Here is a 22,050-nt window from a genome sequence, read left to right on the forward strand (position 1 = left end):
TTATCCGTTACTTGGCTTTGAAATATTGCTATAAGATCATTTGCCTTTCTTTATATCTTTACTATAATACAGTTTCTGTTGGTTAATATTATATATATTTTTTTTTATTAATTTATATTTCTTTTAAATTGTATTTTTTCTTTAATTTAAAATAATCTGTTTTTATAATTGTCTTAATTTATTCTGCTCTTTTACTTGCTGACTGGCATGCAAATTGGCAACTGCCCCCCTTCCTAAGAAGAGGTAGCACCCGTAGGGGGATGCATTTGGTACAATGGGGTGGGGATGGTGGGGTTGGTGTGGATGCAGCAACACTTGACAAACACCCAAAAGCAGTTGGCAGTCCTGCCAAACAATTCCTTGTCTCCGCTCTCTTTCTTTCCGCTGCAAAAACCACCATCTATGGCTGCCTCTTTCTTTTCTCTGCTCTGCCTTGTGGGAGGCCTCTTCCTGATTATATTTTTTATTCGTTTTTGGCGCTCATTAGGGGTAAAAAGGAGAAAAAAAAAATGAAAAACATTTCCGCCAGCTGAGTGGCATGCCACATCCTCGCATTTTGCCCTCTGGTTCAAGTGGGCTAATGTCTTTGGAGTGTTTCGCACTCTTCACTCACTCAACAAACTCCCCATATTTAGGCATTATTATGCACAGATTCAATGGGTTTTTTATCCAGGGCTCCATGCCCTGCCTGCCAGCTCATTATTGTCACAGGACTCCTGTATTTTTTTTTTGTATTTCTATTTTTTATACCGACACCCCTTGCTATTTTGCATTTAATTGGATTTTCTTAAAGCTGCGCCTTGAGCTAATGGGATTGCCATTTGCAAGCGAATGCGATTTGGGGTTTTCCCCCCACTCCTTCACCGTCAAGTGGCTAATACCGGATAAATGGGTAAAATGGTATAACTCCCAGATGAGTGAGTGGCAGGTGTTGGCAGTTTGACGCTGGTCTGAGGGATTAGCCGTGTTCAGTCGAGTGTTTGCTGTCTGATTTGATTCGATTTTCAAAAGGTGTGAGTTTTGTTTAATTTTATATTATTTTTTAGGATTTTTAAACGAAATTTCGAAGCATAAAAACTTTAAAAATGTCTTTAGTAAAATTCTAATAAAACTCTAAAGGCATTTATTTACTGAAAGTTGCAGCGACAGAGGAAGTTCTATAATAATAATACCTCAAAAGTTGTAAGAAAATAATCAAAAGGAACCTTACCTAGTCAAACGATAATATTATGAAACCAGAACTGCAAAATACGCTTAATATTTGATGAACCCTTGATTGCTGACCCAGGCACACTCTCGGCACACAACACTATAATTTCGATAGTCAACCGACATAGGTATAGTTCTTTGATTCCCCAGAAGTCATGCCACCGGGCAGGGGCAGGGGTTGGGGGTAGGGGTGTTCCTTTGTAGGTTGTATTGACCCACGTTCCGTGCGTGTGTTCCACTTTTGTCTGGCAGCCATTTACAAACGATTTGTCAACCGGCTAACAACTGACTTGGCTTTCCTGGACTGGTGGACCCCCGAAGTTATTTGTGGGCCCAAAAGTCGTGGCTTGTTAAGCCAGAGCTTGATGGTGGCCTGCCCTGGCCTGGCCCTTGGCTAAGAACTACTCAAAAACATATTAATCATGCAGCATCTCAGGCAGGCCCAGACAGCTGAAGACAGCACACGAAACGAAATCGTTTAATTGCCACAAATTCGAGACTGGGCTTTTGGTTTGGGGGCTCTTCAAAGCTACGTATTGGGTGCTGTGGCGAGTGAGTCAGTTAGTAGGGACCGATTAATGCCTGATAGACAGGGAGATGCAAGAGATGTATTATGCACAGGGAGAAATGGAAGGGTAATACGAAGTGGGGATTGTGGGAAAACATTTATTAGTAAGGGAAAATATATTAAAAAAAAAAAAAAAAAAAAAAAAAGATTAAAAAATAATTAAAGAAGAAGATTAGAGATGAATTTTTAATTTAAAGAATTTAATATAAAATGTATAGAAAATATTTTTATATAATATGAATATAGAATATTTTTTTAAAAATTTTAAAAATTGCAAAAAATTAAATTATATAAATTTATAATATATAAATATGTATTTTCCCCCCCTTTTCTCTCTGTGCATCACCTCTCCCTGTGGTGGCCAATTTTCGTTTATCAATAACTACTGATAGATCTTCGCCCTTAACCCTTGGCTGTCTTCTATAGAGCTCAGCCTCAAAATCAGAATCAAAATCAAAATCAACAATGCTAATATGTGTAGGCCGCCCGCAGGTCAAAAACCACATTCACTGTATCTCAAAGTCTGTAGCTGCGTATTTGTAGCTGTATCTATGAATGTATCTGTATCTGTAGCTGTCTCTGTATCCGTATCTGTATCTGTGCCAACTACTAATTTCCAGTTCCCACGGAGATTTGAAAATTAACATTTTGCTTAGCTCTCTCGGTTGGTTCGGTTTGTTGTTACAGTTCCTGCGGCTAAAATCGAATCGATCCAAAACCCAGGCCATACAATACAATCCAAACCAAACCAAACCGAACCAATCCACCTGTGTGTATTTCGGACTAAGCCACACACGCACACACACACACACACTCGACTCGGGGACCCAATAATTTTGTAATTAATGATGTGAGAATGGACTGCCGACAGGCTGATAGGTGGGGAGGAGGCTCTCGGACTCTCGGATTTTCGGACTGTGTCTTGGTATGAACCTTAACCTCCTCCGGAGCTGTCGACAGTAGGGTGCCCCTACCGGACGACTCTGGGAGAGACCCCCGGGCTGCTGCTTGTTTGGCTTTTTGTCATCATCATCAGCAGAAGCAGCAGCAGCTCAGCATCATTAGAGCCAGATTATACACTCATCAGTGCACAGGGAGAAATTAGTTGTGAATATTAACATTCAGACTCTCAAGTTGTATCCATTTTGGGGGAAACGTATTAGTTTCTTTTATATTTTTCTTTAATACAAAAGATAGCCTTCATTTCCGTTTATACTTTTCTTTTAATTCAAATATAGTCTTTATTTTCTTTTATAATTTTCTTCTAATTAAAAGTTAGCCTCAATTTCCCCCAGTGCTTTATTTCTGTGTGTGTTTTTGCCCCTGTTTTGTATCTGTGCCTTTGTGCCAGGCTGGAGTGTCGCCAAAGGCTTCAAGTGGCTTTCTATTGTTGGGCCTGACATGTTCTGGCCGAGACTGAGACTGAGGCTAAGGCCGAGACTGAGGCTGATTAATTGACTCAGGTCGTGTCTTGGGCCTAATGCTTGCTGCTACTTGAACGCCACAATATCTCCCTAATGGAGTCGCTCGTAATGATATCTGAATCTCTCTGACAATTAATTAAATGATATTCGAATATGGAAAATATATTCTTATAATATATATACATATTGTGTGTATTTATTTTCTGGGAAAAACAAAAGCAATATGTTTTCGTTTATAAAGTAATTTAATGTAATTGGATTTCTTTACTGTTCTGTTTTAAGATTTTGCTAGAATTTATTTCTCTAGAATTTATTTCTCTAGAATTTATTTCTCTAGAATTTATTTCTCTAGAATTTATTTCTCTAGAATTTATTTCTCTAGAATTTATTTCTCTAGAATTTATTTCTCTAGAATTTATTTCTCTAGAATTTATTTCTCTAGAATTTATTTCTCTAGAATTTATTTCTCTAGAATTTATTTCTCTAGAATTAATTTCTCTAGGATTTATTTCTCTAGAATTAATTTCTCTAGGATTCATTTTTCTAGAATTCATTTCTTTCGAATATATTTCTCAGGAATTTATTTCTCTAGAATTTATTTCTCTGGAATCTATTTTTCTAGATTTATTTCTCTAAAATTCATTTCCCTAGAATTGATTTCTCTTGAATTTATTTCTCTAACATTTATTTACACTTTAAACAGGTATCTATATATTTTACCTTATTTACTTATATAACATTATTTATTTATTTATAAATAATAAATTTATAAATAAGTTGGCAATTTTATTATAATCTCTTAACTTGCTTCCCTCCACTCTGATTGGAAATTTTCTTTCTTGCCAACTTCTGGTCTGTTGGGGCTTAGCCAACCCTCTCTCTTTCTCTATCTTTCTCTCTCTATTTCCCTGTCTATCCATCTGTCTGTCTGTCAGTGGCACTTCTCCCGCTTCTACTGCCTCCCACTGGCCACCCGCTGCTGCTCACGACGCCCAGCTCGCTCGCTGATAGGCCAACCCCAGCTACCACCATATGGCAGCCACCACCACCAGCGCCAGCAGCACCACCTTCTATTCTGGCTAAGTGTTGGCTGGCTTGTAGTTTTGTCGTCTGTTTTTGGCTGCCAAAAGGTCAGCCCCCTTGGCCCAAAAGAGCTGCTGCTGCTAATGCTGCTGCTGCTGCTGCTGCTGTCGCGTCGTCGTGCCGGCAACATGTGTACCCCATCACATCACGGTCGCCAAGGAGACCCAAGACCCAAGACCCGTACTGGCCTTTGTTGTGGCTGCCTGCCTGCTGGCTTCCTTCTACCTTTTCTGCCTTTTGATTTGGCCAACCGCCCCCGATGCGATTTCGATTTCTATCGATGAATTTCATTTGTGTTCTATTTACTGATAGCCATCTAAACGGCGCTGCTACCGACGAGGACGAGGACGAGCCTTAAAGACGCTGCCAAAGCCAATTTGTATGCCCCCCCCGAAACCAGACTCTGTCTTCTCCTAAACAAATTTTATGCAGTCTACCATCAATATATATATATGTATTTTTTTTTTTAGATATATATTTATATATATATATATTCGAAACCAGTCGTCGCTTCCTTTTGGCGCACGAGTTTTCAACAAAAATTTCTTATCTGTCTTGCGAGCTGGTTTCAAAAATTTTATGGCAGCCGCCGAAGAATCAGCCACCAACGAGCTAAAAGAATTGCCAGGGAAGAATCTGTTTTGAGGAGGGGAAGGGGGGGAAGACTGGCGTTAGCAGCGGCGACCTTCAGAATCTACAGAAAAGAGGAGCCACGCATTTGTCTCTCTGCGCCATAAAAAAAAAAACAAAAAATGCAGCTCCCTCTTGCTCTTGGCTTATTATTTTGGCAGTTTGAATTTGTTTTGGCCTGGAGCTGGTAGATGGAAGCTGGAAGCCTTTAACCAAGGAGCCTTGGTTCCATGGAGCCAAGAACGAACCGAACCGAACCGAACCGAACCGAACCGAACCGTCGCCTTGATTTCAAGTTAAGATTTGAATGTGGTCGCTCCTCCTCCGCCAAAGACAATGCCTTGGCGTTGTCGTCCACGTCGTCGCCTTGGTCGTCGTCCTGTGGCGCTCACAAAAGCTCGTGCTCAGCGGTTTTTTTTTTGCCCCCTTTTCCCACCAGCTGCCCCTTTAAGGCTCCCCCCTGGTTGAGACTTTGACTGGCCGCTGGTGGCCGTCGTCGTCGTCGTCGTCGTCTGCATCGTTGTCTGGGGCTCTTTTATTTTATTTGCTACGTTTTTCTCCGCGCTTCTCCTTTAGTTTTTATTTTTATTATTTTTTTCTGGGTTCTTTGTTTTTGGGCTGGCTGGCGCCTGCGGTATTCCTTTGTCGTCGTCGTCGCCGTCGTCCTCGTCGTTGTTGTCGTCGTTGCCGCCGCCGCCGCTGCTGCTCGGGTCTATATGAGAAATGATCGGACATGGGAAACAAAAGATTTGCAAATGTCTTTGGCTTTTTGGTTTGCGCCGATGCTGCTGGGGCAGAGACAGAGCTACGAGCTTGGAGCTTGGAGTTTGGAGCTCCCAGCTATGGAGCTACGAGGGACGACAGGTGACGCCAGTGGCCAGCCATCTATTTAAGCGGTGCTGCTGCTGCTGCTGCTGCCTGCAGCTGGGAGAGCTCAAGCCAATTACATACAAAATACAAGGCCTGACAAGGCGGCAGGTCAGGAGGAAGCTGGAGAAGGAAGGGGAGCTGAAGGGGGAGAAGGCGATGGAGGCAGGGAGCAGGGAGCTGAAAGCAGGAAGCTGGGAGCAGGGACCAGGAGCTGGGAGCTGAAACAACGACACACATTCATCTTGAAACGACGAGGCGACGCCACGGCGGCAACACAGGCGCCGGCCAAGCCGCCGTCCTGTAACAAGCTTACCGGGGCCAACATGCTGCTCCTCCACTTCCATCTCCACCTCCAACCTCCAACCTCCTCTTGTATGTGTTTTCTGCCTGCTTTGCATGAGGATTGTGTGCCTCTCAGGCTGACCATGGGCGTGCGCGGCCTGACGCCGCCAACTTGTTAATTAGCCACAAACGAACCGAAGTGAGCTGAATCCCTGGGACAAGGTCGTTCTCTCTTGCTGGGATTTTGGAGCTAACGGGCTTGGCTTGGGGGCAAGTGTTGATCGGGGGAGTTGATCTTATGGGTTTAAAGTTGGGGGTTTTTTGGGGAATTTTAAATAAATATTAAAAACTTAAACTTGCTTTATTAATTGATAAAATATAATTCCAAGCTTAGAAATATTTTTTATTGTATTTTAAACACCATGTTTCCAAAAGTCTCTTTTAAGCCTGCAATTGCTGTCACTTGACCAACTTTTGTTATAATTTTTCAACAATTTGTTGGGGGCTAGAAGCCAGGCGCTTCCACTTTCATCGCAGCGGTGGGCCCCCTTACTTAGGCAGAGGCTTCTCCGCCAGAGTACCAGGGGCAATTTGTGGACCACCGGGTGAACCGATTCCCAGAGAAAAAGCAAAAAAGAAGAAACGCAATGTGGCACTTAAGGTGGCTACCGCTGGCAGCTTGCTACGCAGGCGCCTTCGTCTCCCAACTCCAACTGCCCTCCGCCGTCGTCGTCGTCGTCGATGTCCGATTCCCCAGCCATTCAGCTTTATCATTAAACGCATAAATGCGAATCTGCAACATCCGAGGCAGCAGCAGCATCACCACCAGCCTTGTGTGGATATTTATGGGACGTAAATTTTTATGTCCCCGTCCTGGGATCGATATGTGTACTTGGCATAGGCCATCATCGTATTTCCCACCGAAACGCGTCGGTAGCAGCGCCATAGCCATCATCATGGTCATCATCATCATCATCACCAGCAGCAGGAGGAGGAGGAGGAAAAGTGGAGAATCAGAATCAGAATCGGAATCGGAATCAGCAGCCAAGTCCTCTCATCGTCACATGAAAATGCCATTTTTATGGCCAACTTTACTTTGGCGGCAAATGTTATTAACGCACATTTTTTTATGGAGGATGCTGTGGCTACCGCTCCCGCTTCCTCTCCCCCCTCTTCTCTCTTAAAAAATTTAAATTAATTTCCCTGTTTAAAGCTTGGACTTTCTTTTGACCAAAAACACCAAGTTTATTAGCATCGCAGCGGAAATTGTGGGCAGTCGTCGACCTACTACCTTATATGTCCACTCTCGTATTCATTTTCTCCACTAAACCGAGGGGGGATTTCCGTTGCAACTGATTAGCTGTTAGCTGTTAGCTGTTAGCTGTTACCTCTTACCTCTTACCTGTTGACTGTTTTTGGGCTGCCAATACGAACCACCGACAATTTCCTCAATCAGCGGGCAATCAAAAAAAGAAGAACGAAGCGCGGCATGATTAACATAATTTTACACTTAATTCCCTCGATTAGCCCAAGACGGAATTGTTTTTTTAGGCTTATTTTTTTATAGGAAATTTCAAAGCCATTTTGGGGTGATTGCAGCTCAAGCAACTTGCCTTCTGTATTCACTTTTTATGACCTCTAAAACGTTAATTAAAAATACATACAATCGTTAAGGAAATTCTATCAATGGTAGAGTAAAATATATCTATAAAGGCACTTGGGGGGGGGGTTCTTTTAACAAGGAAAATAACTTTGGCTTACATGGAGTTTAGAGAGTATTTTAAATTGGGGGGAAAAATGAGGAGGAAATTGTAAAATTAAATGGGTAATAAATAAATAAATAAATAAGTAAATAAATAAATTACTAAGCAAATCTCTTAGAGGCTACTTACTGCTCTATAAACTAGTTTTAAATATGAAATTTTAGGTGGTATATTTTCCTAGTTTTCCCTTTAGAAATTAATTTAATTTGACTAGTTTTTCAATGAATTTTAGAGGCCACTCTAGTGACTTTTTCTCCCTGAAACTTAATCTTTAAAATAAGAAAAAGATTCACAGAAAATTCTAAAAATAAATGGATAAAAAATACTAGTTAAAAATTAAAAAACGAACCTCTTAAAGCTGCTTGCTTATTGATTTATAAACTAGTTTTAAATATGATGTTTTAGGTTATATATATATATTTTATTATATATTTTATTATATTTTTTTAAATAAATTTTATTAAATATTTTATTATATATTTTATTATATATTTTATTATATATTTTATTAAATATTTTATTATATATTTTATTATATATTTTTTTTCTTTATTATTTATTCTTCAATCTTTCTTGTTTTCCCTTAGAAATTAGTTTTATCTCGTCTAATTTTTTCAATGAATTTTAGAGAAGCCGCCCCCCTAGTGACTTTTTCTCCCTGAGACTGATCTTCATGCCTTCTGATTTTAGGTTCTGGATCTGCTAATTAATTTTTATATGCTACGCTCTGTCTTGGCCTTTTCTTCGTTCGTTAATTAAGCAAAGAACTTGAGTGGCTGCCAGTAAAAGAGAGGCAGTCTGTGATCTGCTGGTGTGAGTTTTTTTTTTATAGAGAGTTTATAGAGTTTATAGAGTGTGTGGAGTGTGTGTTTGAGGCCATAAAGACGAGTTGCACAGCGTGTGGCACTGGGACTCAAAAAACAGACACACACAGGCTGCTTTGACCTGAACCCTTAAGCCATTATCTGGCTCATTTCCATAAGCCCTTTTTTCATTTTCATTCATTAAATTTTATAAAAAAAAAAACAAGAAGAAAACCCAAAGGAAAACAAAGAAAAGCCCAAGAAAACTCCAATTTGAATATCAAACATGTGACGATTTGTTTAGTGACTTTTGACTGAACGTAATTAAGTTATAAAAAATATTTTAAGGCCCAGATAAAGATAGCGGCTCAAAAATCAAAGGATCACATGGATCATTATTTTGCCAACAAAAAAAACAAAATAAAAATAAAAAAGGCAAACCTAAAAAACTGACACCGTGTGTGTGTGTTTAAATGCTGCTCATTAGCCGGGCTCGAGCAGCCCATTAATTGCCTAGATATCTGGGCTATCTGCTGACCCGCCGGCTACTGTATTTGCCATCTCCATTTGCCACCTGGCTCCGTTCCAGTTCCACTTCCAGTTTCTCAGCTTGGCTTTCACTCCTTCTCGCTCTTATTTTCATTAACATAAAATGTTTTGTGTTGATTTTTATATACTGTAAATTATTGGGAATTTATGCGACAGCCAGGGCGGTCTCGAAACCTTTCACATTTCTCAGTTCTTTTGCAGTTTTTTGTTTCTTTCAAGTCTTGGCTTCTTTCCATTCATAAAAAAAGCAGGGCCTACACTGCGTATGCTTAATTTATCGATACTTAATGTCAATGCTGCGAGTCGCCAGGCACTTCAATTAAAGCCCCAACACAGTTCCTGGCCCCTGAGTGTGGTGTGTCTGCATTATGCTTAACACTTGTCGAACAGTAGCCTCTTCAGCTCCAGGTTCTCTTAAACCGATCCCAGACCCAGAAGGAGACGGCGACGGAGACGGAGGCCACTTTCAAAGGCCAGAGCCCGCCTCGCACACACAACTCTTCTGCATGCGTGCAAATAAATTTGTCTTTTAGTAATTGCCGGGGGAATTTTTTGGGGGAAGGAGTTGGAGGAGCCAAGGAGCCAAGGAGCTGAGGAGATCCCATCAGGGGTTAGGATCGGGACAGGGCTTAATCATTAGCGCTTCCCGCTGAATTTCATTAAGCCAGCTGGCTGAAGGTAAAGGCCGCAAGCCAAGTGGCAAATGTTTGATTAAGGATTACAAAATAACAGGAATAAAGGAAAAAATTAACAAAAATATATTACAAAAAATATTAAAAATATATATAAAATATATAAACAAAAGAAAAATAGTAAGAAATAGAAAAACTAGTAAGTTTTCGACAATTTTAACGTTGTAACCCCTTACAAAATTTTGAAAAAATGGTTAACAAATTTTTTTTTGCCAGAAATGTCTAGATAAACTCGGCTTGTGATGCGAATCAACAATATACATGATTTATAGGGTCGAAAAAGACTTCTTCAATGATTTTTAAGCTTCTTCTCGTTTTTTTTTTTAATATAAATATGTTCTTTGAATATAAATATATATTTATACCAGAAATTTCTATGAATGTTTAGGGTTTATAAGACCCTCATAGCCCCCTTCCTAGCCATCTCTTCCCGATTAACCTCTGAATATAGAGCATTAATCTCCCTTCTGCTCCTGCTACTTACTTAAAATTAAACCAGCAAAGCAACACCAATCCCAACACCAACTTGAAAACTCAAAAACTAAAAAAACAAAAACTCGAACCCAATGGGGGACACCCAACAACGTGAAAGACCTTTGGTGGACAATCGCTTAATGGCTCGCCTTGCGGAACATGAAAAAATACTCAAGTGTTATCGATTAATGTCCAAGTCTAGCGGCTACCGAACGAGCGGCAGCCCCAGAGAGAACTGGGAACCCACCACAATCGGGAGTCCAGAACCCAGAACCCAGAACCCAAAAACCCGAATCCCAAACCGAATCCGAAACCCAAATCGAAATGAGAAGATGCCAGTTGGAAACCCGCTTGGCGGCAAACGGCTGCTCAGCCAAAACTCAAACTCAGTGGCTAAATGGACGACAACAACTTGAACGACAACGAGACAACGTCGGGAGTTGTGTGTGTGTTGTTGGTTCTTTATTATGATTATTCGCCTTTTTAATAAAGAAGAACAAAAGGCGCCGACAAATATGGCAAAGCGGCGACAACGGCAACAGAAAAAAAAGTGCGGGTCCAGAAAAACTGAGGGGGGGAAACCAGCAGTAGCAAGGTGAGCACTTGAGCTCGAGCTGAGTGGTAAAAAACACTGAAAAAAAAAATATAGAGAATGTTCTGGATATTTCTAGGATTTTTTTCTGGATTTTGGGAAGAGAATAAATTAATTTTAATTGTATTCTACTTTAAAATATTATTAAAAATAAAATTAAAATTATAAAAAGCACTGACAAAAATTTCAGAGAATGTTCTGGATACTGCAAGATTTTTTCTGGATTTTAGAAAGAAAGATTAGGCTTAAAGAGAGTTTATTTAAGGGGGGGGTAAGGTTAATTCGGTGCAAAAATGCCCACTTTTCAAAAAAATGTTGTGGCGAAACGGCTAAAGCTAGCTTAACGAATTAAATACCATATAATAACACAACATTTGAACAGTTTGTGATAAATTTTGTATTGAAAAATATTTAGAGGTTGAGGAGTTATAGGGAATCTCCCGAGTCGCCTCCAAAAAAAGTTGGTTTGCGGTGTACATCCTAACTGTCCACAGAATCATCCGATCTACAAAAATTATACCTCATTCGTTAAAGGATAAGTGTCCCGAGGTATTCTCGAAGCGTTTTTATTTTTACAATTTTTTCCCTATTTTTTATCAAAATTTGAAGTCAAAACCCCGATTTTTGACTAAAAAATTAAGTTAATTTGTTAAATAAAAAATATAAGAAAATTAAAAATTAAAAAAAGCTCGACGAGAATACCTGTAGAATTATCTAAAGAAGTTATGTTCCAAATTTCAAACCGATTGGTTCAGTATATTTTTAGTTATCGTGTACACCGATTTTCAAAATGGCATTTTTCAGGAGAGCGCTTTAAACTTTGTGATTCTCATGCATTGAACACCAACCGACCTTCGTTCAGCTCCGCATAACTTCGTCAATTTTACTATGATTGATGTAAAACTTGGACACAATATTCTTAAGATATTGAACTTTTAAAATAAAAAATAAAAAAAAATTTACGAAAAAAAAAATTAAATACCTTACCCCCCCCCTTAAAGAAAGACTTTTGATCAGGTTTCTCTAGAATTATTATTCAATTTTAATCTACTTTTAAATACTTTTAAAACTAAAATTAAAATTATAAAAAAAAAAACACAGGGAAAAATTATAGAGAATGTTATGGATATTACTAGGTTTTTTTTTCTGGATTTGTTTGAAGAGTGATTCTCGGCCAGGTTTTCCTAGCATTATTTCCACTTTAATTTCTACTTTAAAAATTCTAGAAAATTTCTAAAATTTAAGCTATTTTTCTGCCAGTGTCCTTGAGAGTTGATTGCGGCATTTGGATGGTGCTAATGTCATCGAGCGTTGAACACCTTTATCAGTGTTGCATTGAAATGCACACACGCATGCGCCGGCAGTTGCTGGCTTTCGGTGGCCAGTTGCCAGTTGCCGGTTGCCAGTTGCATGTTGCATGCAACACTATGCTGCTGCTGCTGCTGCTTGCTGCTGTTGCTACTCCTTATCGCAGCAAATAGTTGGCCAAACCCGATCCGCGCCGCCTCAGTGGTGGGTCGCCATCGCCATTCAATTTATTAGCTGCAATAAAACGCAAATCATCGAGCAGCCCCCTTTTTTTTTTTATACTTTTTGTTTTTACCATTTCCATTTTTCCAGGCAGATCGGGCGGCATCGGCAAAGTGTTGAAATCATTTGAAATATTTGTCATTCGCGATAGTCGACGGTTTGGATCTGGTAGCTCACTCGACCATTAGCCGCCCCTGGGATCTTAACCGATCCGCGCGCTTCGTTTCGTTTCGTTTTTTATTTTTATTTTTTATCTACGGCCCGGCGAGCTCAGCTCACCATAACTCGGCTCATTTATAAGCAAGCGGCGGCGGCGGACTTCACATGGCCCCGGCTCTTGAGCAGCTGGAAATTTATAGCCCTCTTTGGGAAGGAGGGGAAATGCAGAGCGCGCGATATAAATAATCATCGATAGAGCCCGGTGCCTACTAGGTGTTTGCTCTTTATGTGGGTGGCGCGAGTACAAAACGATTATTAATGGAGTCGGTGGAGCCGACAGTCTTTGGGGGTTATTACAAATCGATTAATGTCCATCGAACGAGTAGTTGTGTTTTTCACGATTCCGAAATAACCAATAAAAATGGGTGTTGTCGGGTTTTGCAAAGCGATTATCTATCGATAAGTCATGGCTTTGATTTTTAGGTGAGCAATTTAGCAGGCCATAACCATGGGTAATTGATACACTTTGATTTTATCGATTTGTTATTTAAATAGGATTTATCTAAGTAGGCTTAAGGCTATTTGTAAGTGGTTTTCTAACTTTTGTAAGCGTGTAATTAGCGCTGTAATCGATTTTATCGATAAGTAATCTATATAAGTAAGGGGTAAAAATCTTTGGGATTTAGTTAGTTGGTTTTTAAGGCATTGAAAGCTTACTTTCAATATAAATTTCCTTATTTATGAAGTTTAAGAATTGCTTACTTTCAACAAAACATCGAATTTATCGATAAATAAGTTGGGTTTCTCTCTAATTTGTATTAAAATTCTTATAAATTCTCCTCAAAACTTGTATCTCTTGGTTTTACATATTCTCTACACCCACTGGTTATCGATAACCCCTGACTATCGAGGCCTGGCGTGCTATCGGGATCAGCGGTCCGCATCCAACCGCAGCCACAGAGTGCCAGAACTCATGTTCCAAGCTGGGCTTTCGCCGAGCATTCGCTTTCTGCTCCCGGCCAATCGACTGTGACTGTTGTTTACTTATTTTTCCTTTTTATTTTTTCTTTGTTTTTCCCCCTCTAATGGTGAGAGGGGAAAAAGAAGGGAACACGATCGATTTGCATACAACAAAACGGCAGCAAAGGCATCATTAGGCGACTGCCGGCCGAGATTTCATTGAATATCGAATGTTGAAACCGAAAATGTCTTGCTTGGGGATTTTTCTCCTTCTTTTCTGAGGCCCCAAAACGCCGCCCATTTTGTTTAGCAAATTTGCAATTGGCTGCAACTCTTTTTTTGTGTCTTTCTTTTTTTGTTTTTTTTTTTGTGTGGCTTTCAAAAGTCTCTGTATCTCAATCGGAGCTGGTCGCTGGTAGCTTGTGGCCTTCGCTTCGTGTTGTCATTAAAATGTAAATCCGTTTTTAACATTTTCCCGACGACGTCGACGACGACCACCGGGCGATAAGATGGGCCCCCGAAAAGAATTGTTATAAATTGTAAATAAATTTTGACTGGGGCTCTCTCTCTCTCTCTCTGGCGGATGCCGAAATCAACGAATTCGAATTCGATTCGATCGGCAGCTGCTGTTGCTTTTGCTGCAGTTCCGTGAGAGTTTTGACAGAAGAGAGTCTTGGGTTGCCGGGAGCCTGGGTGGCTTTGTTTTCTTCTCCTTTGGCTTCTTCATTAAAATTATGCATAATTTACAGATTAATATGAGACAGCATGGGGGATCTTTCCTCTTTTCTCTTGTTTTTCTTGTGTTTTTTATATTTTGTCTACCTGATCCGCTGGCTTAATTAAGACATGGCCACTGCGACTGCGATCAGAGTTTCGTGTTGATATTTATGGTATAGATAGGTCAATATGCATATCGCTTAAATACTTAATACAGCTTAATAAAACTTGGACTCGGAGTCGGACTCAGACTTGGGCTTAGTCATCGCGGCGGCTTTGGCGCTTCAATTATGCCCATAATTGGTCAACAGGTAGCCCCCGAAAATGGCTGTGCGGCGGCTGTGTCGCCTAATTGAGTCCGGAGATGATCGAAGCCGTTGCTGATCGGAGTTTATCATTGTCAGTTGGGTGCCGGGTGCCGGTGCCTTTAGAACTTGCCTCAGATCGTTTCAATTGAGTCCGCGTTTGCGATCACTGAACTGATCGGGCCATCAAGCGATCAAGTGATCAAGTGATCAAGTGATCAAGCAATCAAGTTATCCAGCAATCAATCCGGTCAGCCAAAACCATTTTGTTGATCATCACTTGCTGACAATTTCAATTTGGCATCGATCTTCTTCACACGATCAGGCCAAGCATCGATCTTTGGGTTTGTTTTGTGCTTAAATAAACAGTAATTTATGTTATCGATGGGTTTGGGTGTACAGACACATCCCTAATGGTATTGATAGGTTAATCGGTGGCTTAAAATGTGGAATAATCATTAGAGAACTCAACCTAGCTGAGGATATATTATATAATAATTATGTTCCCCGTATTCTCTTAAGTTTTCCCCCTATTTTCTTTGACATTTCTCAAGGCTTTTCTTAAGCCAGATCTTCACACGATTAAAAGCCAACTGACATTCACTCACGATCACCTTGTGGCTGAACTTTCCAACCGACTTTTTGGAATTAAATTGACTTCAGTTGGAGTTGGACTCGCCGGAGTCAATTGAATCTAACTGGCAATCTCACCATTAACTTGCGCCTGGTTGCCTGCGAAATCGAATCAAAGTGTGAGTGATCATTCAATTAACCCGGCCAACAACGAACACAACCTGACAAGGCTCTTCCGTGGCAAACAAGGCAACGGGCGACAGTGCCATCATCAGTTAAATTATGTGATAATATGCCAACAATGAGTGTGCAACAACAGCAGCAGCAACAGCAGCCACAGAGATTTTCTACCTTTTAGCAATCAACACGCAAAAGCCAAAAACAAACGTGTTGCAGGCTGGCTGGCTGGCTGGTTGCAACTCCTGCTGAGGAGAGGCACAAAACACAACACCAAAGGCAACATGAAATTGTCGCACCATTTTTGGTATTGACCGACCGCCGGCGGCTCAATCAGTTGTCACCCGGGCGATATATAGAGTGATTAACTGCTTGGGGTATTGGATTGTGCTTGGGTACTTTGTCAATGTGCTGGGAGCCAGGAGCTGCTAACTGGCCACGTTGTGCTACCTTGGCTAGGCTAGGCTCTGCAAACAGCAATTGCTACGTGCAGCAATGCGCAATCATATGTGCTAAAAATCTAGGCAATATTTCGATGCATAATTGCCAAGAGGTTTTGTTCGCCAATCAATTCAATCAGCAAATACAATCACGACAGCAGCAGCAACAGCAGCAGCAGCAGCAGCAACAGCAGCAGCAACAGCAACATGCAATCTGGTTGCTGCCTGTTTGAGTGACGACAACTGGCGACGACAAGCGACCGACGACTGCGTGGCGTCCGTGTAATCGCACTTCATGTCTAATTAGACTTGTTTATGCCCATTTGGAAAATGGAAAATGCTGCTGGCTGCAGAGAGAGGCAACATTGCATGCTTATATTTTGTATTTTGTACTTTTTTTGTTGTTGTATTTTTTTTATGGCTATCTTCACGGTTATTTTCATTTAAATCGCCGCCACAATGACATTTTAAATGACAATTTTGCGCCTTGCATGGCAGAGCAATGAAAAATTAACGTAATAATGCAAATTGTTTTATCAATAAATTCTAGACACACACACACTCTATACTATGTCTTTGGGGTAATTATGATGATTGTCGTGCTTTGCAAAATGAATTTATGTGTCAATAAATTTAAAGCAAATTAGCAAATGACGTTTTAAGTAGAAGCAAAAGGCGTTGTACGATTTATGGACTCTAGGGGGTTATTATATATATATATTTTTGAGGCTTTAGATTGATGAATGATAATCATGGCTTGGGTTTTCTAAATTCTATAGCTCAAAAATGGTGGAGCAATTAATCAGCTCTTTTGTTTGGGTATTTTGGTGGGGCCTAACTTTTGTGAAAGGCTTTTTGCAGTTGGAAAATCAGCAGCAGAACCAGCATCAACTCGTTTCCCATTCTTTGGTTTTTAAACACAACAAACCCTACATATTTATGGGGTATTAAATGTATTTTTCGATTTTCTGTGATTTTCCCCAAAACAAAGCTCATGCCAAACAAAAAGCCTTGTTTTTAAATGATTTTATCAATTCAATCAAAAAAAAAAAAAAAACAAGGATAAAGGTTATAATTTGTACAGGAAAATATACAAAAATATAGATTAAAAATATTAAAATATATAAGAAAATATATAAGAAAAAATATAAGAAAATATAAAAATATTTAAAAAAAATGCATATAAAAATATATTAACAAAGTATCTTTAAAAATGATATATAAAATTATGTATATAAAAATAAATTTAAAAAGATGTGCAAATATATATATATACAAAAAAATAAAAAATATATATTTTTAAAAGTATATTTTAAAATATTTATAGAAAAATATATACACATCTAAAAATATATTTAAATATATACACATAAATTTATTTCTCTATTAACATACACTTGAATTAAAGTATTTTATAAAGAAAGTATCAAGAAAATATAACCCCCCCCCACTAACACCACATTTACACACCGAAAAGCATTCGCATTAGTCACACCTTCCGCGGAGCAGCGAGAGTCGTCGCCATTGGTGGTCTGGTCTTGGCTGTGCTTGGTGGTGTTGTTGTGGTCTCTTGTTGTTGGTGGGGGTCTCTGGGGCTGGGGCTGGGGCTGAGGCTGAGGCTGAGCCGAGAGGCGTGCGAATCCAACGCAGATACAAGATACCAGATACTCGTACTACGACGAGATACACATTGGGGGCTGTCTCGCTTTGTTCGCTCGCTCTCTTTGTCTTGCTGTGTTCCTTCGTGTTGTTTTACTCGCTTTGCTTTATTTTATTTCTTTTTTTTGTGGAGTTTTCTTTTTTATTTCTTGTGTTTTTTGTTGTATTTTTTTTTCTTTCCAAATTACACTTACAAAATGGCGTTTGCTTACTGCCTCTGCTTGTGGGGTCTCCACACACACACAGAAACTTGTCTCTGGTCTCTGGGCCTCTCTAGGCCTCTGGTCGTTTGTCGCTTAATCGAAGTCGAAGTCGAAGCCGACGAGTTATGGTAATTAAAAAGGTGTTCCTTTCTGCAACAGCGGATCGAAATGGTTTAGGCAATGTATATATATATATAGATATAGAAGACGAGGGCCGGGCCTTGCCCTGGGAGGTCTCTCTGTCTCTGCCGCGCAGACAGATTCATATTTTATGACAACAACTTTGTATTGTCGGTGGTGCTGAGCTTCTCCTGCACAGCTCCTGCTCCTGCTCTGGCCCCTGCTCCCTACTCCTGCTCCTGTTCCTACTCGTTCTCGTGCCTTTTGGTGGGTGGTCGTTGGTTGTCCGTCGGCTGCAAAGTTGCTGATGTCGCCAATGTTGCCCATGTTGCTCTGGCGTGCAAGTGAGCGGCGCGGCAATGGCATTGTTGCCGCCGTATTTTTGTTCTTTTTTTTCGGATTTTTTCCTAGCCAAGAAAATAAACAGGGAGAAAAAGATAAGCCTGGCTTAAATAATTTTCCATTTTAAAAATATATTTGTATAATCTTTTAAACTTGTAATTCTTTTTAAGACAGCACAAGTCTAAAAGTTGGCAATAGTTTTAGTTCTTAGCTAAGAAGCCTCATCATTACCTTTAAGTTTAAACTGTTTAACACACTGAATTTGTACTTGGGAATTTTAAAGACAATTTCTACAAGATTTTTAAACATTTCTAGGGATTTGTTTTTTAAAAATTACTTTTAAAAAAAGTTTAGGCAACACTTAGCTTACGTTTTAATCTAAAAAATATATATATTATAGTTTATTATTTTCTGATATATCGAGTATATATTTTTTCTCTCTGTGTGTGAATTTTTCCTACCTTTGTGAGTGAGCTTTAGTAGTTTCTTGGTTGTCCCTTGCCCCGGTTTTGTTTGGTTGGTTTTGCAAAAAAGTATAAAAAACTGGCCACGTCCATGATGATATGATGCGACTATATCCACTAATCTACGCCGTGTCCCCTCTATTTTTCTTCTCCGCCCCGCAGACCATCCTGAACTCGATGCACAAGTACCAACCGCGATTCCACCTGGTGCGAGCCAATGACATCCTCAAGCTGCCGTACTCCACGTTTCGCACGTACGTCTTCAAGGAGACGGAGTTCATTGCCGTGACTGCATATCAGAATGAGAAGGTAAGTTATGGCAAACCCTTGAAATTGTTATCGTTATCAAGTAATTTATCGCCTTTAATCGATTGCTTTGCAGATAACTCAATTGAAAATCGATAACAATCCCTTTGCAAAGGGCTTTCGTGATACTGGTGCTGGCAAGCGGGAAAAGAAGTGAGTATCACTAGTTTATAGTTTATAAAAAGGTGAAGATAATGCACACTAAGAAGGATCTAGATATTGTTAAAGAAATATCATAGGATTTTTATAAGAATTTGATTATTATTAAGCTAAAAAAAGGAACTTATAAGAAAGGTTTACAGTATTCCAACTAAAATATAGACAGTCACATCGTTTACCCAGAAAATTAACATCAAAAAGCAAACTAATCAGGACACAAGCTGACTAAAAGAAAAGCGGAAAAGCTGGAAAACTGGCAATAACCAGAAAAAAAAAACACAAAATGGCCTTTTGTGGCCAGCCGACAATCAAAACTTTGCACCGAAGCGAAACCCTAACCGAAAACCCCAAAAACAGAGCACTCATTTGTCTGCTGTATCTGCTGGATGCGGCTTGATTAGCAGTTACAGATGGCAGATACACAGATACACAGATACAGATACAGATACACAGTTGCCACACACAGTTACTGGCATTAATTTTTGTCAAATCTGTGCGGAACTAATTAGCCTGCAGCTTGTCAAATTGCAAGTCACACAAAAGACAAAAAACACACTCGAAAAAAAAAGAAGAGAATACACAGAGCAGGGGGCGTATCATCAGCAAAGCTTAATGATGCTTTTGGCCCTTTTGGCTTTTGGCCTGCTCCTCCTCCCCCCTCTTTCCCCCTTGGGGCGAAATAATGCTGATGACTGGCACCTCCGCTGGCAGCTAACTCGAACATGTAATCCATATTGATGGATTGATTTCAATTTCCTGTCGGAAGACAGGACCCACACCCAACCCCAACCCCATGGCATCCTGCTGCGAGTCTGCTGTCCTGTCCTGTCCTGATGATGATGGTCCGAAAAAGCTTTGAGTTTTTAGCGCACAGATTTTCCAATTTCTGTTTGCCCACGGCGGAGTAGAGAGAGAGAGGTCGCCCCAGGAGGAGGGATTGATTCTCTTTTCTGGCCAAGTTTTGAAGTGGTTCCGGTTTCCGGCCACAGAGCAGCACCCACCAGCCATGGGGAGGCAGGAGATTCAACTTTTGCACTGGGGGAAAGTCAATAAAAGAAAAAAAGAGGAATATTAATAGAGAAAGCAGATGTAAAAGTTGAAGAATTTGTTAATTATTTTTTATTGGAACGTAAAAAACATTAAAAAATTATATAATGTTATAAATTATTAAAAAAATAGTGAAATAATAATAATAAATAATAAAAATTAAAATTCAAAAAATATAAATAAATTAAATTAAAATTAAATAAATATTAATAAATTTGTTATAAAATTCAAATTAAAAAAATGCTCTGAAAATTCTGCATTTTCCAATTTTTCCTTCCCCAGATCTTTTTCATTTTTCCTCCAAGTGTTCGTGTGTCCTGGTGACTTTTCCTTCCCCCCTAAAAACCCTGACTTAGCATAATGATGAATGACATTTAATAGACGAAAAACGACTCTGGTTTTGCCTCTCCACCCCCACACAGAAACCATGTCCATGTCCATGTCCATGTTAAACGTTACAAATCAATTTTCACTCACTGAGCTCTGGCATTTTCCGAGCTTGAAGGTTTTTCCACCACCAAAGAACCACAGCGCATTTGACACAAACAATTTACTCAAGTTGAGTTTTGGTTTTTGTGCCGAACCTGATTACTTTTGGCTTTTGATTGGCATTAGCGTGTCTGTCTAAGCCAGGACCTCCTCCTTCCAAAAAAAAAAAACCAAAGAATTTGCCTGGTCATTGATGTGACAGCGAGTTGTCAGCCAGTCAGCCCAGTCAACTTTTCAACAAAAAGAACTTTTACTTTACTTTTCTATGCCTTGCTTTATACTTTGTCCAATTGTTAATTAAATTGGGGGAAGGCACAAAAAAATAGAAACAAAACCGCTAAACCGCTTACAATTCCGCAGGCTGAGGTCCTGGAAAGTTAGCTGGCGCTCCCCGAGAGCTGCCAAAAATCCTGGGCAATTAGTGACGACTTAGTCAACTCTTTTGCAACCCTTCATTAGCAGGGGAATGCCAGAACGCCCATGATAATGATGATGTGGATGATGATGATGATGTGGTGATGATGATGTGGTGGTGATGGTGGTGGTAATGATATCCCCGAGTCCTTCACAGCAAGAGATGCTAATTGGTGGCAATCTAGTGCGCAACTTCCGCCGGAATGATATTCATCTCTCTCTCCTAGGGAAAACCAAACCCCTTTTTTTGCAAAGGCTATAAAAGCAAGAGGATTCCCCTTGGTTTTTTATTTTCTATTATTTTGTGCCGCCGCCTTGGGCGCAACCAGAACCGGAAATCCAAAGTGAAAACGTTTTAACAGCAGCAATTGAAATTTGCTTTACTCCTTGCCACCATCGTCGCCGCTCTTTTGTTGTTACTGGGAATTTATTTATACATATATATATATATATATATATATATTTTTTTTTTTTTTAAATATATATATTCTCTTATTTTCCCGAGGCGTTAGTTGACAATAGATGCAGACTCTCCTTCGGTCTCCTTTAACGGTGGGCGTGCGTGGGCTGTTTAAGCCGCAAATTCAAACGTAATTCAAAAATTACAAAGCACACACACAAAACAGCGCAATTTCAGCAAAAACACCCCCTCCTAGAAAAAAATAAAGGGAGAAAAAAAAAGGAGAAAAATTAAAGGGAACTCCCTTTTTGCCAGGGCGTTCCACTCGCACACACAGGGAGGAGACCCCTTACAATGGGAGGCAAAAGGGCAATAGATAAACGTCTTTGGGTCGAAATGTAATGGGCCCGCTGCATGGGAGTAACCAGGAGCGGATTCAGAGTCTTAAAAACAAGGAATTTTAATTAAAATGAAATATTAAAAATTATTTATAAAATATATATAATTACTACAAATGTTTCTAATTAGAAAAATAATATTTTAAATTCTTTTTTAAAAGTCTTAAAATAAATTAGAATGTTTTAACGTTTATGGACATGGAAAATGTCATAAAAAAGGCTTTAGAAATTATAAAAAAGTATTTTTGG

The 22,050-nt window shown here is 39.6% G+C and overlaps 1 protein-coding gene across 3 annotated transcripts in view; it reads left to right on the forward strand.

Moving 5' to 3' along the window:
- Positions 1-22,050, forward strand: part of bi (T-box transcription factor bifid) — a 71,527-nt gene that overhangs the window by 44,261 nt on the left and 5,216 nt on the right. For all 3 annotated transcript variants that reach the window (XM_070288338.1, XM_070288339.1, XM_070288340.1), the window contains 2 exons: positions 18,751-18,897; positions 18,971-19,047. In XM_070288338.1, coding sequence (XP_070144439.1) covers positions 18,751-18,897; positions 18,971-19,047 — 224 coding nt within the window. The remainder of the gene's footprint in view (positions 1-18,750; positions 18,898-18,970; positions 19,048-22,050) is intronic.

Source organism: Drosophila kikkawai, chromosome X, assembly GCF_030179895.1.
Source record: "Drosophila kikkawai strain 14028-0561.14 chromosome X, DkikHiC1v2, whole genome shotgun sequence".
NCBI lineage: Eukaryota > Metazoa > Arthropoda > Insecta > Diptera > Drosophilidae > Drosophila > Drosophila kikkawai.